Source organism: Fukomys damarensis, unplaced genomic scaffold (genome assembly GCF_012274545.1).
Source record: "Fukomys damarensis isolate Sample0158 unplaced genomic scaffold, DMR_v1.0_HiC HiC_scaffold_37, whole genome shotgun sequence".
In the NCBI taxonomy this organism is placed as follows: domain Eukaryota; kingdom Metazoa; phylum Chordata; class Mammalia; order Rodentia; family Bathyergidae; genus Fukomys; species Fukomys damarensis.
In genome coordinates, this window is record NW_022900949.1 from 56,359,782 (window position 1) to 56,376,650 (window position 16,869).

At 36.3% G+C, this 16,869-nt stretch overlaps 1 protein-coding gene across 8 annotated transcripts in view; it reads right to left on the reverse strand.

The window, feature by feature from the left end:
- The window catches only part of Slc9a9 (solute carrier family 9 member A9), a 671,333-nt gene that overhangs the window by 555,432 nt on the left and 99,032 nt on the right, over positions 1-16,869 (reverse strand). Inside the window, exon 1 of one of the 8 annotated variants that reach the window (XM_010608152.2) lies at positions 11,175-11,520. The exons of 6 other annotated variants lie outside the window; for them this stretch is intronic. In XM_010608152.2, the coding sequence (XP_010606454.1) occupies positions 11,175-11,349 (175 nt within the window). In that variant the 5' untranslated portion in view covers positions 11,350-11,520. Of the gene's footprint in view, positions 1-9,746; positions 9,808-11,174; positions 11,521-16,869 lie in introns of those variants that run through there. One more of the 8 variants, XM_033759290.1, reaches the window with a different exon arrangement.

Here is a 16,869-nt window from a genome sequence, read left to right on the forward strand (position 1 = left end):
ACCCAGCACATGTATTAATAGCCTTGACCCTGATTGTGGTACACACACACACACACACACACACACACACACACACACAGGATGTACTCCCACACCCATTGCTGGCACTGTCTTCTCCAGGCAGAATCTCTAGTTCAGCTGTATCACCTGCTTCATCAATTTTGGGCACCTGGACACTTAGGGTGGCAGCAAGGTGGATGTGCTCTCTGTGCAACACTGCTGACCTCCCTCCAACATACAAGCCCTTGGTGGAGCCTGAGCAAAGCATTTCATCCCCAAAGCACTCGCTGTCCTAACAAGTCCTTCTGAGGTCCACCTGGCACCTGTGCCCTGATGGAATCTGTGCTCACTGAGCACCTTCAGTTTTGAGTTCTTATAGTTCTTAGAGTTTGAACCACATACTTTAGGAGCCAGTTTTTCAAAAACTTCTATGATTTATGTTGCTGCACAGATCCCGGGTTTCTTTGACTATAAAATGAGACTGAGTGCAGAGACCATGTACTATTCTTCTTTGCTTTTCATATAGAAAAGACACTTCAAGTAGAATTATAGCTGAACTTTCTCCAAATCCAAAAACTTCCATGGAGTCAGGAAAAAAAGATCCTCCATGTAGTCTATCAGGTAACATTTTTAAGTGTCACGTGTAAGGAGATGCTTACAAGATGTCACAAGAGATGCTGTGATGTTCCTGTCCTTACAGAGCTCTGCCACAGCTCTGAGTATAACTGCTTTTTCACAGATGCCTGACATACAATTGCCACTGTGATGTTTGTCAGGTCAGGATGGGGCGGCAAGTGGGGGCAGCCTCATGATCTCAGGCCCAGGAACATTTCTAAATATGAATCTTGTCTTTCTGGAATGGCTCTCATATCTTTATCCACATTGAAAATGCAAAAAAAAATTTTCCACTCTCTCTCTTACTGTGCTCTTTCTGCTTTCATGCCACAGACATAAAAGGTATTGCTCTGGAGCATACCTAGTTATAAAAGAGAATAATACAAATACCGAATAGTTTCTCTAAAATTGTAAATCAGGATCAAAATGTATAACTGATAATGTCAAATAGAAAGAAAAGGTCTAAAGGGATAGGGGAAGTGGGAGGGGTAGGGGAAAGGAAAGAAGGGAAAGGAAAAAATATGAGAAAAGCAAAAAATGGAAACAAAGTCTTTGTAAATACAGAGAGGTGAAGGGGTTGAAGGGAGGGCAGGGGAATGAGGAAAAAATAAGAGCCAAGATATATCATGTAAGGGTACAAGTTCCCAATGATGAATGTGACTGTACTGTCACATTGAAATGTACCAATAAACTTAATGAAAAAAATACAAATTAGTCTTTTCCCCAAAATATTTGTCTTAGTTACTTCCCTCATTGCTGGAACACAATATCAGACACCCACAAATTGAAGGAGGAAAGGTTTATTTTGGCTCACTGTTTACAGAGGTTTCAGTCCACAGTAGCTGATTCCAAGGCAGTGCGGCATGGCAGAGGTGTGTGGGAGAGGAGAGCTGCTCATGACACTGAAAACAGGATCAAGAGAGATAGAGCGGGGTGGGGGGGATCAAAGGAACAAAGAGAGATCTCTGCTCTAGGCCATACCTCCAGTAATCTCCCTCATCTGTCCAAGCTTCACCTCCCAACACCACATTAACCTTAAACTCCTCAGAGGACTGACCCAGGGAAGAGTATCATGCACTTCCCAAAAGTCCCACATGTGAGCTCATGAGGCTATGGAGGAACATTTGATATAAAGCATAACAATATTAGACTATCTTATCTTTTCTTAACTTCCTGGCTCCTTTCCTCTTGTCCAATCTTGTGATCCTACTTTCTACTAAGAATAGAGTACAATAAATGTCTTATTATAATAGGCCTGAATTTCATAATCAACTTTCCTTTAATCCTTTGTTTTTTTGTTTGTTTGTGACAGGGTCTTGCTATATAAATCAGGCTGGCTGCAAACCAAAGATCATCTTGCCTCACCCCACCAACTGCTGGAAGGCATATACCATCATGTCTGGCTCTCTCCCTGCATCTTTTTTTTTAAAATTTTTTTTCAGCTTTAATTGAGTTTTAGTCATTCTATAAGATGTTGAAACTTTTTCCCAAGGGGGATTTTTTTTAGAGGAACATGAATGGAGACTTAAAACAAAACCTTAATTAAACAGTCTTTCAGAATGGTCTTTAAGACACCCCCAAAAATCAAAATCTCCCTGCTCCTACTCAGCACTCTGTTCACACATTCTCACATACAGTTGCCCACTGCATGGCTAAACATCAGCTTAATCCTTTCTGATTCTGTTTCGATAGGAGCGTTGCTTCCTTAGAGTTGTACGAGGCAACAAGCCCAACTATTCACATGTATCTAATTAGACCATTACAAAGGTATACAATAAAATACTACATGGTATCAGAAGAATTTAGGAGCCTGAAACAAATTAGTTAGTACATGAATATTGTGGAAGGCCTGAATTCTGTATTTCTTTCACTGTAAATGTACTGAGTGGTGACACAGAATAATCTTCATTAACAGGGCATTGCCCCTTTCAGTACAATAAGAATATGAACCTAACTGTAATAACATATACAGGTATATTTCTGTCTGATAAGTGTATCAGATGCTACTGTCAATCAGCATCCATCCTCCTTTTAGCCCAAAGCCCTATCTTGCTCATCTATCCATCCCTCCCACATGTTCCAATGAACCTGTCAGCTCCAGGGATGTTCCCATTCCCCTTGCTGGTAACTGGCTCTAGAACGGGTTCTGTGACCCTATATCAGTCAACAAGAAGTGAAAAGTATCTTGCCAGGGAGCTTCCTACAAAAGTCTTGACAATAGTCTGACTATAGCTAAGGGGAAGAGCTCTTGTGAGCATACGGAAGGCCCAAGGTTCAATCTTTAGTACTGGAAAAAAAGGTTTTGACACCCTAAGAAAGGGATCAAAAAATGCTTTCTTCCGTTTTAGAATGTTTCTGGGACTAGGTGAACAGCAAGGACTGCCAGCCTGCCATCGAAGTCAGCACTGAGAATAGTGGAATAGAGCAAAGGAAAGGACCTGAGTCTTACTGATAACAGTAGGCTGCCAAAGTAACCTGCCCGAAAGACTCGGTTTTTTGTTTTTGTTTCTGTTTTTTTTTTTTTTTTTACTTCTAGTTATGGGAGATAATAAATATTTTTATTGCTTAAATCTTTTTCAGTTAGGGTTTCTGTTACTTGTAGCTGAATGCATCATTATAGATATAAACATTATTTTTAAAAAACAAATGATTGTACAAATTTCCAAGGAACAGCAAATGAAGATCAACTAATTCCATTTTCCAAATGTTGGAGAAAACTTCACAGAAAAGTTCTTATGGATGTGCAAGAGTGCATTAGACAAAGAAGACATAATCATTTGGTGAAAAGTATATGTAAATCAAAAAGCTTAGTACTGACGAGAAACACCAGGCAATTTGGGGTGGAGGCCAGGGGCAGCTCAGATGAAGGGGGCCTTGGCACAGCAGAGTAATGGAGAGGGCTTGGGTTTTTGTCCAAAAAATCTTAAAGAATAACTGAATGAACTCCTTGATCAGAGGAACATTTTGTGTGTGTGTGTGTGTGGCAGAAGAAACAGTATTTGGAAACAATTGAAGAGAGAAAAGAGAATTGAGGTACAGTGAGAACATAAAGGGAAGGTAACATTAGATTAAGCTTATATTTACATCTGTGTAGAATTTCAAGGTGAAAATTATTAAATAGAGGTCCAGGAAGAATGTTCTTTACTATCACTACGACTTTTTTACAGTGAGAGATCCTTCAAAGTAGCAAGTATGTGATGGTAATATTTGAATCATTCATAATTGAAAATATGACCTAGGGGTTCAAATTTGACAATAAAGAAAGAAAAGGCATAAATAACAAATAATCTCAGAAAGGCAAACCATTGGGCAACATTTAATTGTCTGTAAGAAATTATTTTAAAATATTAGATTTTAACTACATTTCCAAGTTTTTAGACATTATATGTGATATTTATCCATCCCTGCCCCATCGAATCAGAATCTCCATTAGATCAATGATTTAAAGACGATGATGTGGGTTTGAATCTCAAATTTCTAAATGCCTTTTCTATTTTCTTTCTTAGTGGCTTAGTTTTACCCTAAGATGAGTCATGGATGAAAACGAAAGTTAAAATACACAGTGTTGTCTGGTTATTTAGGGCTTTTGTTCTTTCTCTGCTTTCCCACCAACCTTCTAAATTCAAAGAACTAAAGGAGAGTGTGGGTGTTGCTAAAAGAGACAGAATTTATTGCTTTGTGCTAGCTCACCATCCACTATCCACTAGCTCTGGGGAAGGAAAAAAAAAATCTCATCATGACTCCAGAATAGGTCTGTGACACTTGCCAGTATGAATATCTCATTATCCAAAGTAGAAAGCTGCCCATGAAGCTATTCCCTGGTGCCTCCTTTAATGGAATAAACATCTTATGGAATAGAGTCATATGAGAAATGACAGAAAGTCCCAACCATCAGAATTTCTGCAGGGTACTATATTTCATGTTCATCATCCATTTTCATTTATCTTCGGTATACATCAAATGCCACACAAACATGTAACGCATTCAAACATATGCACTTATATACAGCACACTTCACTGGACTCTGAGATTTCTAAGAAAGTGTAGGTAACTTTTCTCTAAAAACTATCTCTGCCACCCCATTTATTCATAGCTAACACATTTCCTTGCCATCATTTTAAGAAATTGACAGGAGAAATACAAAACAGAGATCTCTAACCATATACATGTTGACTAAATAAATGTTTAATTTACATAATGTTTACACAGAACAGTCTCCAGTGATGGTGATATTATAAAGTGTTGTAGTCAGTGAAAGGGGAACTCTCCAGAAGGGGAGATGGTCTCCAAAACCCTCTCTTCAGCATAGGAGGGTAATGGGGCAAGAAAGAAAAAACTGGGAGAAAACAGAGTTGAAATTAGGAACTGAACATTCAGATTTTTTTCTTAGTGTGATAACGTCAAACTTTTGTGTATTAGAACTACCTGGAAGGTTTGTTAAGACACAGACTTCTGGGCCAGAGTTTCTGGTTCAGTGTGTGTAGGTTTGGGTCCACATATTTACTTTTCTAAAAAGTTAAGGTGATTTGATGCTGCTAGTCTAGGAACCATGTTGTGAGGAGTACTGTCCTATAACACATGTTTACTTACTGTCAACGAATTTTGTCACAGTCTTGGAATTCCATCATAATTCACACTGATTTGAGATTATGCACACAGGTTTCTAAGTTTTGAGAGCACAGACATGTAATTTGTGATTCTACCTTCAGTCTCTTCCAAAAATTAAATTCAGTCAAAACTGACACAGTTTTGCATAAATCATGAGACCCCACAGTCCCTTTCCCAAACTATTTACGGTACCTGCCACACACATTCTAATAAGCACAGGCATTTAAGCCCTGAATGACATGAACTTGCAATACTGCTTTTCCTGATGCTGGGACAGGTATTTCCAAGTCAGCCTCACCACTGTTTCTGAGATATTTCAATTCCAGCTACTTGGTGTGGGTGTGCTTCCTTCATTTTCCCTGCTGGACTGTTTGCTATGAAGAGTATAACATTTCTGAGGCTTCAAAGTAAAAGAAAAGCTCAACTACTCCACTCCCAACCATTCCCCACACCCAACTTCATGAGCAGATTTCGATGAGAGAGCAACTAGGGCAAAAAATTTTGAGATCACTAATTTTCAAAATAGTTTCCATGCCAAAGATTGCACAGCCTTGACTGAACTGTATATTTTCTGAGTTTCTGTTCCTCTATATTTCTTCTTTAAACTTCCTAAGGTGGCATTTCTTGGCACAGAATAGAAATTTATTATATGACAGCAACTACTATAGAGCTAGATGTGTGAAACTGGTGAAAGAACATGTTTTTTCCGATTCTCAGTTTGAAGTACAGCCCTACTGGTTACCAGTACATCACTATTTTTCTGAGTTGGCTTCCTCATCCATTAACAAGAAAATGTAAAAATGGGAAGACTACACCTCTTTTTCCTACATGTGTACACACACACACACTCACACTGGTTTGTGGTACCAGACTGCCACATGGAACTAAAATACCAAAGATTTAAGACCTGCCCTGCATTTAGTAGATGTGTGAACTTGGACAAGGTATTTAATTTTCTAGTGCCTGAGTTTCCCTAGCTCAAAAATGGTCATTGTGAAAGTTAAATTAGCTAATACATGTAAAATATGTACAATGGCATAGCTCACATTCCAAGTGTTATTTGTGTTAGCTATTATTATATCAACTTTTTGACATACTAGATGTTAGTTCTCTGTGTGTACACATCATTAAACATATAATTTTAATTTGATTTAAACTGAAGAGACTATTGATGTAAATAACTGGAATCATAAATGTATTTTCTTGGTGACCACACTTAGTATCCTTTAGATCTGAGAGATGAATCTTAGAGGTACCAGAGCAGTTTTGGTAAAGGTTCCTCAGTAGCTCCTTTGAAATTAAGAAGCCCAGCAAAATGCATAATTATTTATTAATTTAGAACATAGACTGAAATAAACTTTTAAAAATTTACAAAGAGAAAAGTGGCTTTGGTTCTTATACTATTTCATCTTTAATTTGAGAAACATGGAAAGCCTTGACCACGTCACTGAAGTGTCTAAAAATCTCCCCCAAAGCAAAAACAAGTTCAGTGCATTGGGCTTCTAACCCTAGCTACTTTTTCTGAAGATCATTTCAAATTAAATCAGAGCCACCCTGGTCTTCCCTAAGACACTAAACACACAGCCCTCCTTCACTGTTCTGATGATATAATTTGTCTTCAACTTTCTGACAGAAATTCAACAGGATTTACTGAACACATCTTATAAATCAGATGGAAGAGCCAAGAGTGATGAATGGAGATCACTGAAATCCTGTCTAGGGAAAAAGCCTAGATGTCACTATTTGCTATTAAGTTCTGGGAAGAAAGCTACTGTTTTGGGCTGGAGAGGCTGAAAGATGCCCAATGATTGCAGTGAGGCCTGGCCTGAGTTTTAAAGGACTTTTGGAGTTGGGTGGGAGCTTAGTGATATCTATTAATTTCCTCCTTATTTCACAAATGAGAAAACTAGCAGAAGTCACTTGCATACATCTAAAAAGTCAAAGCAATACATCTAGCTACTGAGGGGGGAAAAAAACCATCAGAGTTAAAAATTCAAATCTCAAAAAAAAATTCAAATCTTAAAGAGCATCAGTGGTTTCTTCACAAAGCATGCAATGTGAGACTAAGGAAAGAGCCTCCTCAGAAGGACTCTTGCAGGCAGGGGAAGGGAGTGGCATGTTAATAATCATCTCTTCTGGGCTTGGTGGGCAGGATGTCAGCTCTAAACTGGAGAGTAAATTTGGATTAGTAGGGATAGGGACACACCATGTCCAACAATCCAATTTTATCCTAAGGAGGGCTAGGATGAAATTAATGCCCAGAGAAGATTTTTAGAAAATATAGTTTTAAATCCTTGATGGTACACTGTGTAACTATAATTTTCTTTAAACCTCGAACAATTTGCTGTTGAGTAAATTAAATTGGTCCTATTAAACTTTAGCTAACTATACACAAAAAAGAACAGAAAGTACTTTATTATAACCCAGATTAATGAATTCAAAATCTAGATTTTGTGACCTGAAATTTCTTTTGTACCTACCAAACACTGAGTACAATTTTCACATGAATTTAGAGACCATCCCTAATATTGGAAGGCAATGAAATCAGAGGTAGAATTCTATGATTTAAATCTCTCTGGCCCTAAGCTCAGAGCCTAGTCCTCAAACGCATGGCATTTTAAGTGTCCTATAAAGTGTGGCAACCTTCAGTGATATATAATGGAATGCTAATGCCATCAGGCAGCAAAAGCAATTTTTCTTTTATGAGCAAAGAGCAGTGATACAAGGCTCAAAGTGAACAGTGCTAAGTGCACCAGCTGCTGTCAATCAATATTTTGACCATTAATACTCATTTAGGCTTTTAGTTCAGTTTAAATGCATATCACCATGGCTTATTTTTAAAGCATTATGGATCCTAATTCTTCAGTTTTGAAATAATGATAGCTGTAGAATATAACAAAAGGCAATTACCCATTAATATGCCTGGTGAAAGTGTTTTAATGCTGGCACTAATTTTTAAAAATATACTATGACCCTTAGTAATAAGAGAAAAGCTACTTTTCAAGTACTTGTAGTATTAGGTTTATTTCCAATCAACACAGAAGCAAGCTGATCACCACAGATAATTTTTTCTCAGCCTCTGTAGTCCTTGAAGATGTTTCATTATAAGTCTGTAGGATAGATATGTCAGAGTCTATTCTCAGATGTTCATTTTCTGAAAAATGATATTTAAAAGTTTAAATGATAAATCTAGTTTTGTTTCTTTGTCATTATCACTATGTTCTCAGGAGAGCTATTGCAAAAATTAAGAGTTCCATCCTCAAATGGCAAAGGGAACCAATATAGGTTTACCTTGAAATTTTACATTTTTGGACCTCTTAGAATAGAAAATCTCTCTGACCAAACCTGAAAGAGTAAACACTAGGAGGATGCATCTGATCTCACATACACATCCTCTCTCTTGGACGATCACTGATAGTATGTACTTGCTTTTTAAATATCTCAGCATAATACAGGTGAATCTCAGCTCAATGGCAAATAACATGACTTTCACCTGTGTAAGTCTTTGTAAAAGAAGGTGTTAAGTTTTTTAAGGCTTCTTCCTAATTTATAAGTTCAAGTTAATTTACAGATACTGGACATTAAATTACTTGGCATCCCCATTCCCCTTATGAGTAAAAAGTGTTTATTGAGTACCTCTTGTTCCTGTTGCAGATTATTTTATTGCATCACTAACAGAAAGTCCCCAATAAACATTAAATATATAATATTTAGAAAAATGAGAAATCAGTTATGCCATCCACATGGACTATTTTCAGAAACTATATTATAAGGTGAACATGAATGTGATTAACACATTCAGATGATTGAAAGTACATAGACTCTGTTCTGAGTGGCTTTTCAGTTTTAGGAAGTTACTCCACTTCTTCAGGATTCAGTTTTTTTCTCTGTAAAATGAGCGGGGTAGAAAAGACCCTCTTAAATTCCAATAATTATTGTTCTATGATAACAAAAGATGTCTCCTTGTTGATTTATTCAGTTCAAGATAATTGGCAAATTTCTAAAATCCTATATATATGTAAATGTATTCAAAATTTTTATAATACTTTTTTACATTATACTGGTTAAGAACTTGTTTTAATGACTTTCTCATTTAAAAAAAATACTTACTTATGAAAGCCAGAGATCATACAACCCACATCCATGCTTATAAATTTTAAGCCCAAACTGCCTTAAGAATAGTAACTCAGAAAGATATCTCAATAGATAATGCACTAATATTTTATAATTTCAACCAGAATTTTAAAATATTTTATGGAATTTTTGATGGTGGTTCAAAAGTAAAATTTATTTTATGTGTTGGGAGTACAATGGCTGAATTTAATTCAGTCAAAATGTGATTAGTTTTACAAAACAATATTCCCATCAGAGATAAGCTGAAATTAGTAAAAGTGTCACAATTTAAGCAAATTTAGGGCTATGAAGAAATCTTTTCCTTCAATAAAGCTTGGTAATTTTAAATATGTGTTATTTTGTTAAAGTATATATAGCCCTTTAATACGATGCCAAGGATTACATTTTACCTTGCTTCCCAGATTATATCCTGTATCCTTGTCGATTCATTGTCAGCCAAAACAACAGAAAGACTCTCCATTGATGATGGAGAAGAGCAAATGACTGGAGTCAAGGGAATCATCTCTGATGGCAACATTTCCTTTCTGTTCAGCTAGTTTTATTCTATTGGATAATGATCCCCCCACAATTTTATTATGTCAAGAACCATAATACAAAGGATTTTAACTTTGTGCTCTGAATGGATCAGAATTGGCCCTCTAAAAAGAAATTACATTGCTTGACTTGAAGCTTCTGTCTTATACCTCAAGTCCCTCACAGTGTGAGGTCTAGTTAAGGCACAGGATTTTAATGTTCTCAAATCATGACTATACATTAACAACATCAGGACATCGCATGGTTAGCATGTAAAATGTGTATTCATCTTGATGCCTAGAGTTTAGGCATTTTAAGGGTCTTCAATAATACTTCCAAAATAAAGAAAGCCCCCAAAATATGCTCTTTGCCATGAATTATAGCATTGGCTTGCCTGTTTCCATTGTATTCAAAGTTTCCGTCTGTTAATAGGCTGAGATAAAATTGGTGATGCCAACTATTTTGTCAATAACATCAGTTTGTAACTACTAATGTCTTGTATTTTACTTTAAAAGATGATAGTAGAGACTGGATAATCTTTGTCATATTTTACTAAACTTTCTGAAATGGATGACATAGAAAACTGCACAGAAAAAAATACCTTGGGAGTTTAAGAACTTAGAAAATTCTTTTGCACACTTTGCCTTCAGAGAGAAAGAGTAAGAGAGAGAAAATACTACTACTAATAATAATAATTATAAATTAGAACATCTAAAATCAGGCTAAGAAATGAAAAGTGTTGCATAGGAAATTCTTGTGTATTTATCACACTTTTAATATATAAAAATAAAACATTTATTTAATCAAACAATGATTCGGAAATAGTTATTCCCACAGAAGGGGTGGTACCTATTTCTGCAAGTTTTCTTCTTGAAATTACTTTATATCAAAGGATTTAATTCCTACAGTTTTAAGAGAAGTTATTTCTAGAACTTTATGTTGCTCATAGGGACTGCCTGTGAAAAAAAGGCTGCTCTGTGACTGCAGAGACATTACTTCCCAGTATCTTTATAAAAACAAACAGCTTCCCAGGCTCGAGTCCCGACATGACAATGACCCACGGCTGTCAACAGACTTGCTTTACGTGCTGCCTGAGAACATGACTATGACATTTGCTCTCAAGGCAAATTCGGCAACTCCTCTGGAAAGAGATTAGCGTTCATCACGCTGCAGCACCTTTCATCAAGCTAATGACATTCAATCAGCACATTTTCTCCAGTTTCGGTACTCTGCCACCTGAGCACACGTCTCTAATTACACCCAAGCAACAAGTTTTACATCAATCCCATAATTTATACACTTACCATACACCATCGTTCCTCCAGTTTCATGTAAGAAGCGGAATCGATGATTTTTAAATAACCAGATTGTCAGAATGGTGAGGATGAGCAAAAAATTAAAGACAAGCAGCTCCACAGCTCCCTGATGTTGAAAGTGATACTCATCCTTCTCTGACCTAAACCTTTGCTGTCTCTCCATTCCCCAGTCTTCTTGGGATCCCTTAGATAAAATCCTGGATAAACGCTATTTCATCAAGCTTTGCCTAAGACAGTTTGGCTGCCTGAGAATTACAGAATAAACACTGCTACTTTACTTGTTACTTCACAAGCATTCTGCCCTGACTTAGCATTCAGATGGCTTCTAGTTACAACTTCCTGTTTCTCTCTTAAAGCAGCCTCGCCTCTTTTCAAACTCCGGAGTGTGGTTTCATCACCACCAGTTCTTCACATCTTTAAATGATTCATTCCGTGAAAATATTTTCCATACTGGTAAATCTACAAGCAGCCATTATGAGCTCTTGAGTCATGATCTTATTGTTTCAAAGAAGTTTTTTTAAGATGCATCACTAGTGATTTATATATTTTAAAAGTTCACTTTATATTAGGGATATTTTCTGAGCTCAAAAAGTTAGTTTCCAACTCATAACCTCATCGAACCTCTCCAGCCAGCTAGGACCTGCTAATAAGATGGAGATTGAAAACTCTGGTTTGACCTGAAATTAATTCATAGGAATTCTTTTTGAAGTTGAAAAAATGACTTTAATATGTGATTTTCTGTTTGGCTTTCTATAATGGGTTATCATAGAACAGAATTTAAACTCCGAGTCTATTGTTTTTAACAAGACAAAAATAAAAGGAAAAGTCAAAAAGAAAATCCTATCCTCATCTTACAACTATGTTATTGGGATATGTTGAGTCATATCTTGAAGGAAGAAATCATGCAGCCATCTTCAGCAATGTACATACTTGTATTTCTTTTTGCAGAGCTTCTGGCCCTGAAGCTCAGGACTCCCAGCAGTTCACAGCATCCTCTGTTCTATAGTAAAACAATATTAATCCCTGACAAATAGTTCTGCCACCAACGATGAAGACTTCAGAATCAGAAGAGCCATACCAATAAAAATTCTTTAGACTATTCTTCATTTGACAGGCTGGCTCTGCTTGAGTCTATATTTTTATGTTTTTTTGGAAGGCAGTGGTTCAAAACAGTAGTACTTTGAGCTCTGCTGCTTTTTAAAAACAAATATTATGACCTGCTTGATTCTAGCAATAGGTCTTATAATGAAATTAGATATGTCCTGAAGCTAAATGAGGTTTTTCATCATTTCACCAGATCATGGCAACACAGAAATATTAATCATTTTGCACTCCCATTTTGGTAGTGTTAGCATTCAATTTATACAATGTGATTCATTGAATAGGCAGGCCCAAATATATCCTGAAAATATTGTTGTCACTAATGGCTAACGTACAAATATGTAGTAATAATAATAATGGGATCTAGCTACCTCCTCAGGAGACAGTTTCACATTCAGAGAAAGTTTATCAACTGATTAATATGAAACTGCTCATTCAGCTTCTTTGCCTTGTGAAACTTTGAAGCTGATTTCCTCTTTGATTTTTTGAAGCTGATTTCCTCTTCGAGTTTAACTTGGTGGGGAGTATTTATGTGCACTGCAGATGTTCTTCTATCACACTATCCTAATACTCAAACTGTTCTGAAACCTGTCAGCTAACGCTGGCAAGCATCTTATGGAGCTCTGCCAGCGTGGTCTACATTTATGATTTTGCAATCTCACAGGTTTAGTCTTTAGTTGTTAGATTTACAAGACAGCACAAATTCAATTTCCCACCCATTCTCTGGGAGGGTAAAGCAGGGAGACCAAAAGTTCCACTCCTGCTTGGTGAATTTAGCCAAAGTCTCAGAATAGTGAATAAATAAGAAAAGATGAGTATATAGCACAATGCGAAGTACCTGAGTTCAATCCCTAGTACAATAAATAAGTTAATTTAAAAAATTAAAGCACTTCAAATCCTGGGAATTTCTTACTTTACTTAACCATCATTAAACTACTTTGGTTTTTTTTTATCACAATATCCCATCTGAGTAAAATGAACTATTTTGGTTGTCATATAATATCTGATCACTCTCCTACCAATAAAAAGACTCAACAAGAGGAATAAAGACCTTGGAATGTTTTGAATGGCATATACATTGTTTAAATTTGATGCCAATATATTCAAGTCACTAGATTTTATAAAAATCAAATATATAGATTCTTGAGAATAACCTTGTAAGATATTGCATACTAGGCCCTCCTCATTTAACCATAATCTGTTAAGGTTGAGTAGTTGCTTATTCCATTTACCATTATCTTGCTCAAGTTCACTCATCCATTTCACTCATTCACAATCTAGGTGTCACCCCTGCAGTCATTTGAATAAGTGGTCCTTGGTTTATTCCAGGAATGGAGTACGTTAGCTATTCCATTGCTTAGGACTGATGCTGCTTAGCTGCTTAACACCGGGGCAGAAAGCTTAGTAAAAGCAGTGGGGAGAGGAAGGCACTCAGTAAACTTTTTCAATTCCTTCACTCAGAAAAACTGACAAGCAAAAGTTTGGGGATGAGGAGGGTCCCATACAGATACTCCCTGATTGCCACTTCAGCTTCTTGTCATCATAGTTGTTGCAATTTCATCTCTTGTGTTCTAGAGTTTTGTCCACAGAACATTATCCTTTTCATTTTCGAGAGGGTGCCTCTTCAACAGAAATATTAAACTTCAGCCCATCAATTCTGTCTTCTTTCATTCACATCTCAAAGGGTCAATTGTGAGAAAAAATTTAGTCCCAGCAGAATATATATATGGCAGGATAAGTAAAGCTGGCCACAGTGTCAGAAACCAGCCCCCCACTCAGGATGAAGGCTTCAGGGATAGACCATAGTATGAGCTCTGGAACCAAGGACAATATGGAGAAACAACATTCTGTTTTGAGTTATTGTAGCCCCAAATCTTAAAATCAAAGACTCAAGGAAATGTATGATTTCCCATTAAATGTATACCTGACAAATTCACATACTTTTAGTATAAATTTCTACTATACATAACAGTGAAACTGAGAATCCCAACTTTGCTTTGCTAAAAAACACTTTATCCTATTGTCTCAGTGTTAAATTATAAAAATTTTGTATGAATTAATAGTTACCAGGCTTCTCATCTCTTTATAATCTCTGCACTTTATTTTCCTCTAGAGAAAATAAAAATACTAAGAGAGGACAGAGTTCTGACAAGGAAAATTTGAAAAAGTCTGGAAATATTTTCTGAAATGAAGGACAAATATTCCCAGAAGATTTTGATAATTACTTCTTTGTCCCTCTTAATTCAAACTCTAGCCTTTGAGACAGCCATGCTTGGGAGAAGTTTTAAAGTGGGCCCCTCAAAAAAAAACCTGAGATGAGGATTTGGGCAAAGACAATTTATGTGGAAGACATCCCAGACATCATCAATGCAGAACCCTGCACATAGACTGGGAAATGCCATTTTTCAGAAATAAAACTTGAGTTTTCACTATCATCTAATCCATTCTACATTTATGCACATCATTTTGGAATCTGTGCATTTTAACTTTTAAAAGTTTGATTTATAAATCCTTAAGTAGTACCTAAGGTAAATTTTGTGTATGCACAGGCAACAAAGTTGTATAGTAATTCTGAGATAATCTTAGAAAGATAAACAATATCCTATAGCCAGCCAAGTTAAAACCTGATTTTATTTATGAAACAAAATTCAGTTTGTTTGAAATGACTTGTTCCGATGGCAATTTCACATCTGACATCTAAGCATCAAGTGTTTACCTATATTGGGACTCTTTGAAGACTGCAACTCACTGTGTGCAACTATAGACACATATGTACACTACGAACCTTCACCCAAGGTGGTCTCTCTCCAAATGAATTTTAAATTAATAGCAAGTGGTTGATTTTAATACATACTAACAATTTTTCAGGGATTCCATAGAACAATGTTATTTTATTTCTGTGAAAATATACTAAATTACTCAAGGGGAAAATATAGTTTTTAAGGCAAGATAGAGCTTTTAATATTAATTATTTTCCATAAATCATATGTAGATTCAAGAATGTTCTTTGGTTGCCTAGACTAAGTATTGGTACAAATAATGACAATTTTATCATTTAGTTAGAAATAGGAATGGGTTATGGAAATCTAAATATCTCCATAACCCATTCCTATTTCTATACACTTTTCTATTGCATTTATTGGCATTTTTAAAATATACAGTACACTTACATACATCACTGGGATCTTGTACCTTTACATGACAGATCTTGATTCTTTTTTTCCTCTTAGCCCTACCCACCCTTCATCCCTTCCACCTTCCCTATTTGCAAAGACTTTGCTTCCTTTTTTTCCTTTTCTCATATTGTTTATTATTTTCCCTTATTTCCTTTCCCCTACCCTTCCCACTTCAACTATACCTGTAGCCCTTTTCTTCCTATTTCAAATTGTCAGTTAAACAATTTGGATCTTATTTACACTTTTAGTTTTTCACACCAGAGAAACTATTTGGTTATTTACACATGTGTGTTTTATTAACTTCATTTAAGAGTATAGCCTCAATATGCATCCATTTTCCTCTGAATAACACTAGTTTCTCATGCTTTATAGCTGAGTAGTACTCTATTTTACAGAAAAACCACATCTGCTTTATCCAGTCTCCAACTGATGGGCAACTGGGCTGTTTCCAAGTTTTCGCTATTACAAACTGTGTTGCTATAAACATGTGTGTGCATATGTCACTGTGGTATGATTCTTGTAATTTGTTTGGAAAGATAACCAGAACAGGGATAGCTAGGTCAAACGGAACCTCTAACCCTAGTTCTTTGAGGTATCTCCATACTGATTTCCATAGTAGTTGCACCAGGCTGCACTACCCCAACAATGGAAAGGGTTCCTTTGTCTCCAAAACCCTACCAACATTTGCTAGGGGTTGATTTCTTAGTTTTTGTTGTTGTTGTTGTTTTTTGGTACCAAGGATCGAACTTGGGACCTTGAACTTCGAAGGCAGGCAAGAACCACTGAGTAAATCCCTGGCCCTTGGTTGATTTCTTGATAGCAGCCATTCTTTCTGGGGTGCGGTGGAATCTTAGTGTTTTGGTATGCCTCTCTTGAATGACCAATGATGTGGAACATTTTTTCATTTGCTTATTTGCTGCTTTTTTTACTTGTCTGAGAAATGTCTGTTCATTTCAGATACTCATTTTTGAATTGGGTCTTTATATTTGGGGGGCATGATTATTTTTTTGTTATTTATATATTCAAGATAATAGTCCTTTGTCTGAGGAGCAGCTGGTAAACATTTCTTCACACATTGTTCTGTTCATTTCAGATACTCATTTTTGAATTGGGTCTTTATATTTGGGGGGCATGATTATTTTTTGTTATTTATATATTCAAAATAATAGTCCTTTGTCTGAGGAGCAGCTGGTAAACATTTCTTCACACATTGCAAGCTATCTCTTAGCTCTGTTGGTGCTTTCTTTTGCAGTGCAGGAAGCTTTTTAGTAAGATGAGATCCCAGTTGCTGATTCTTTGTGCTAGTTCCTGTGCTACTGAGGACTTGTTCATAAAGTCTTTTCCTATGCCAATGTCTTGCACAGTTCTGCCTAACTTATCTTCCAACAAGTTTAGTATTACTGTTT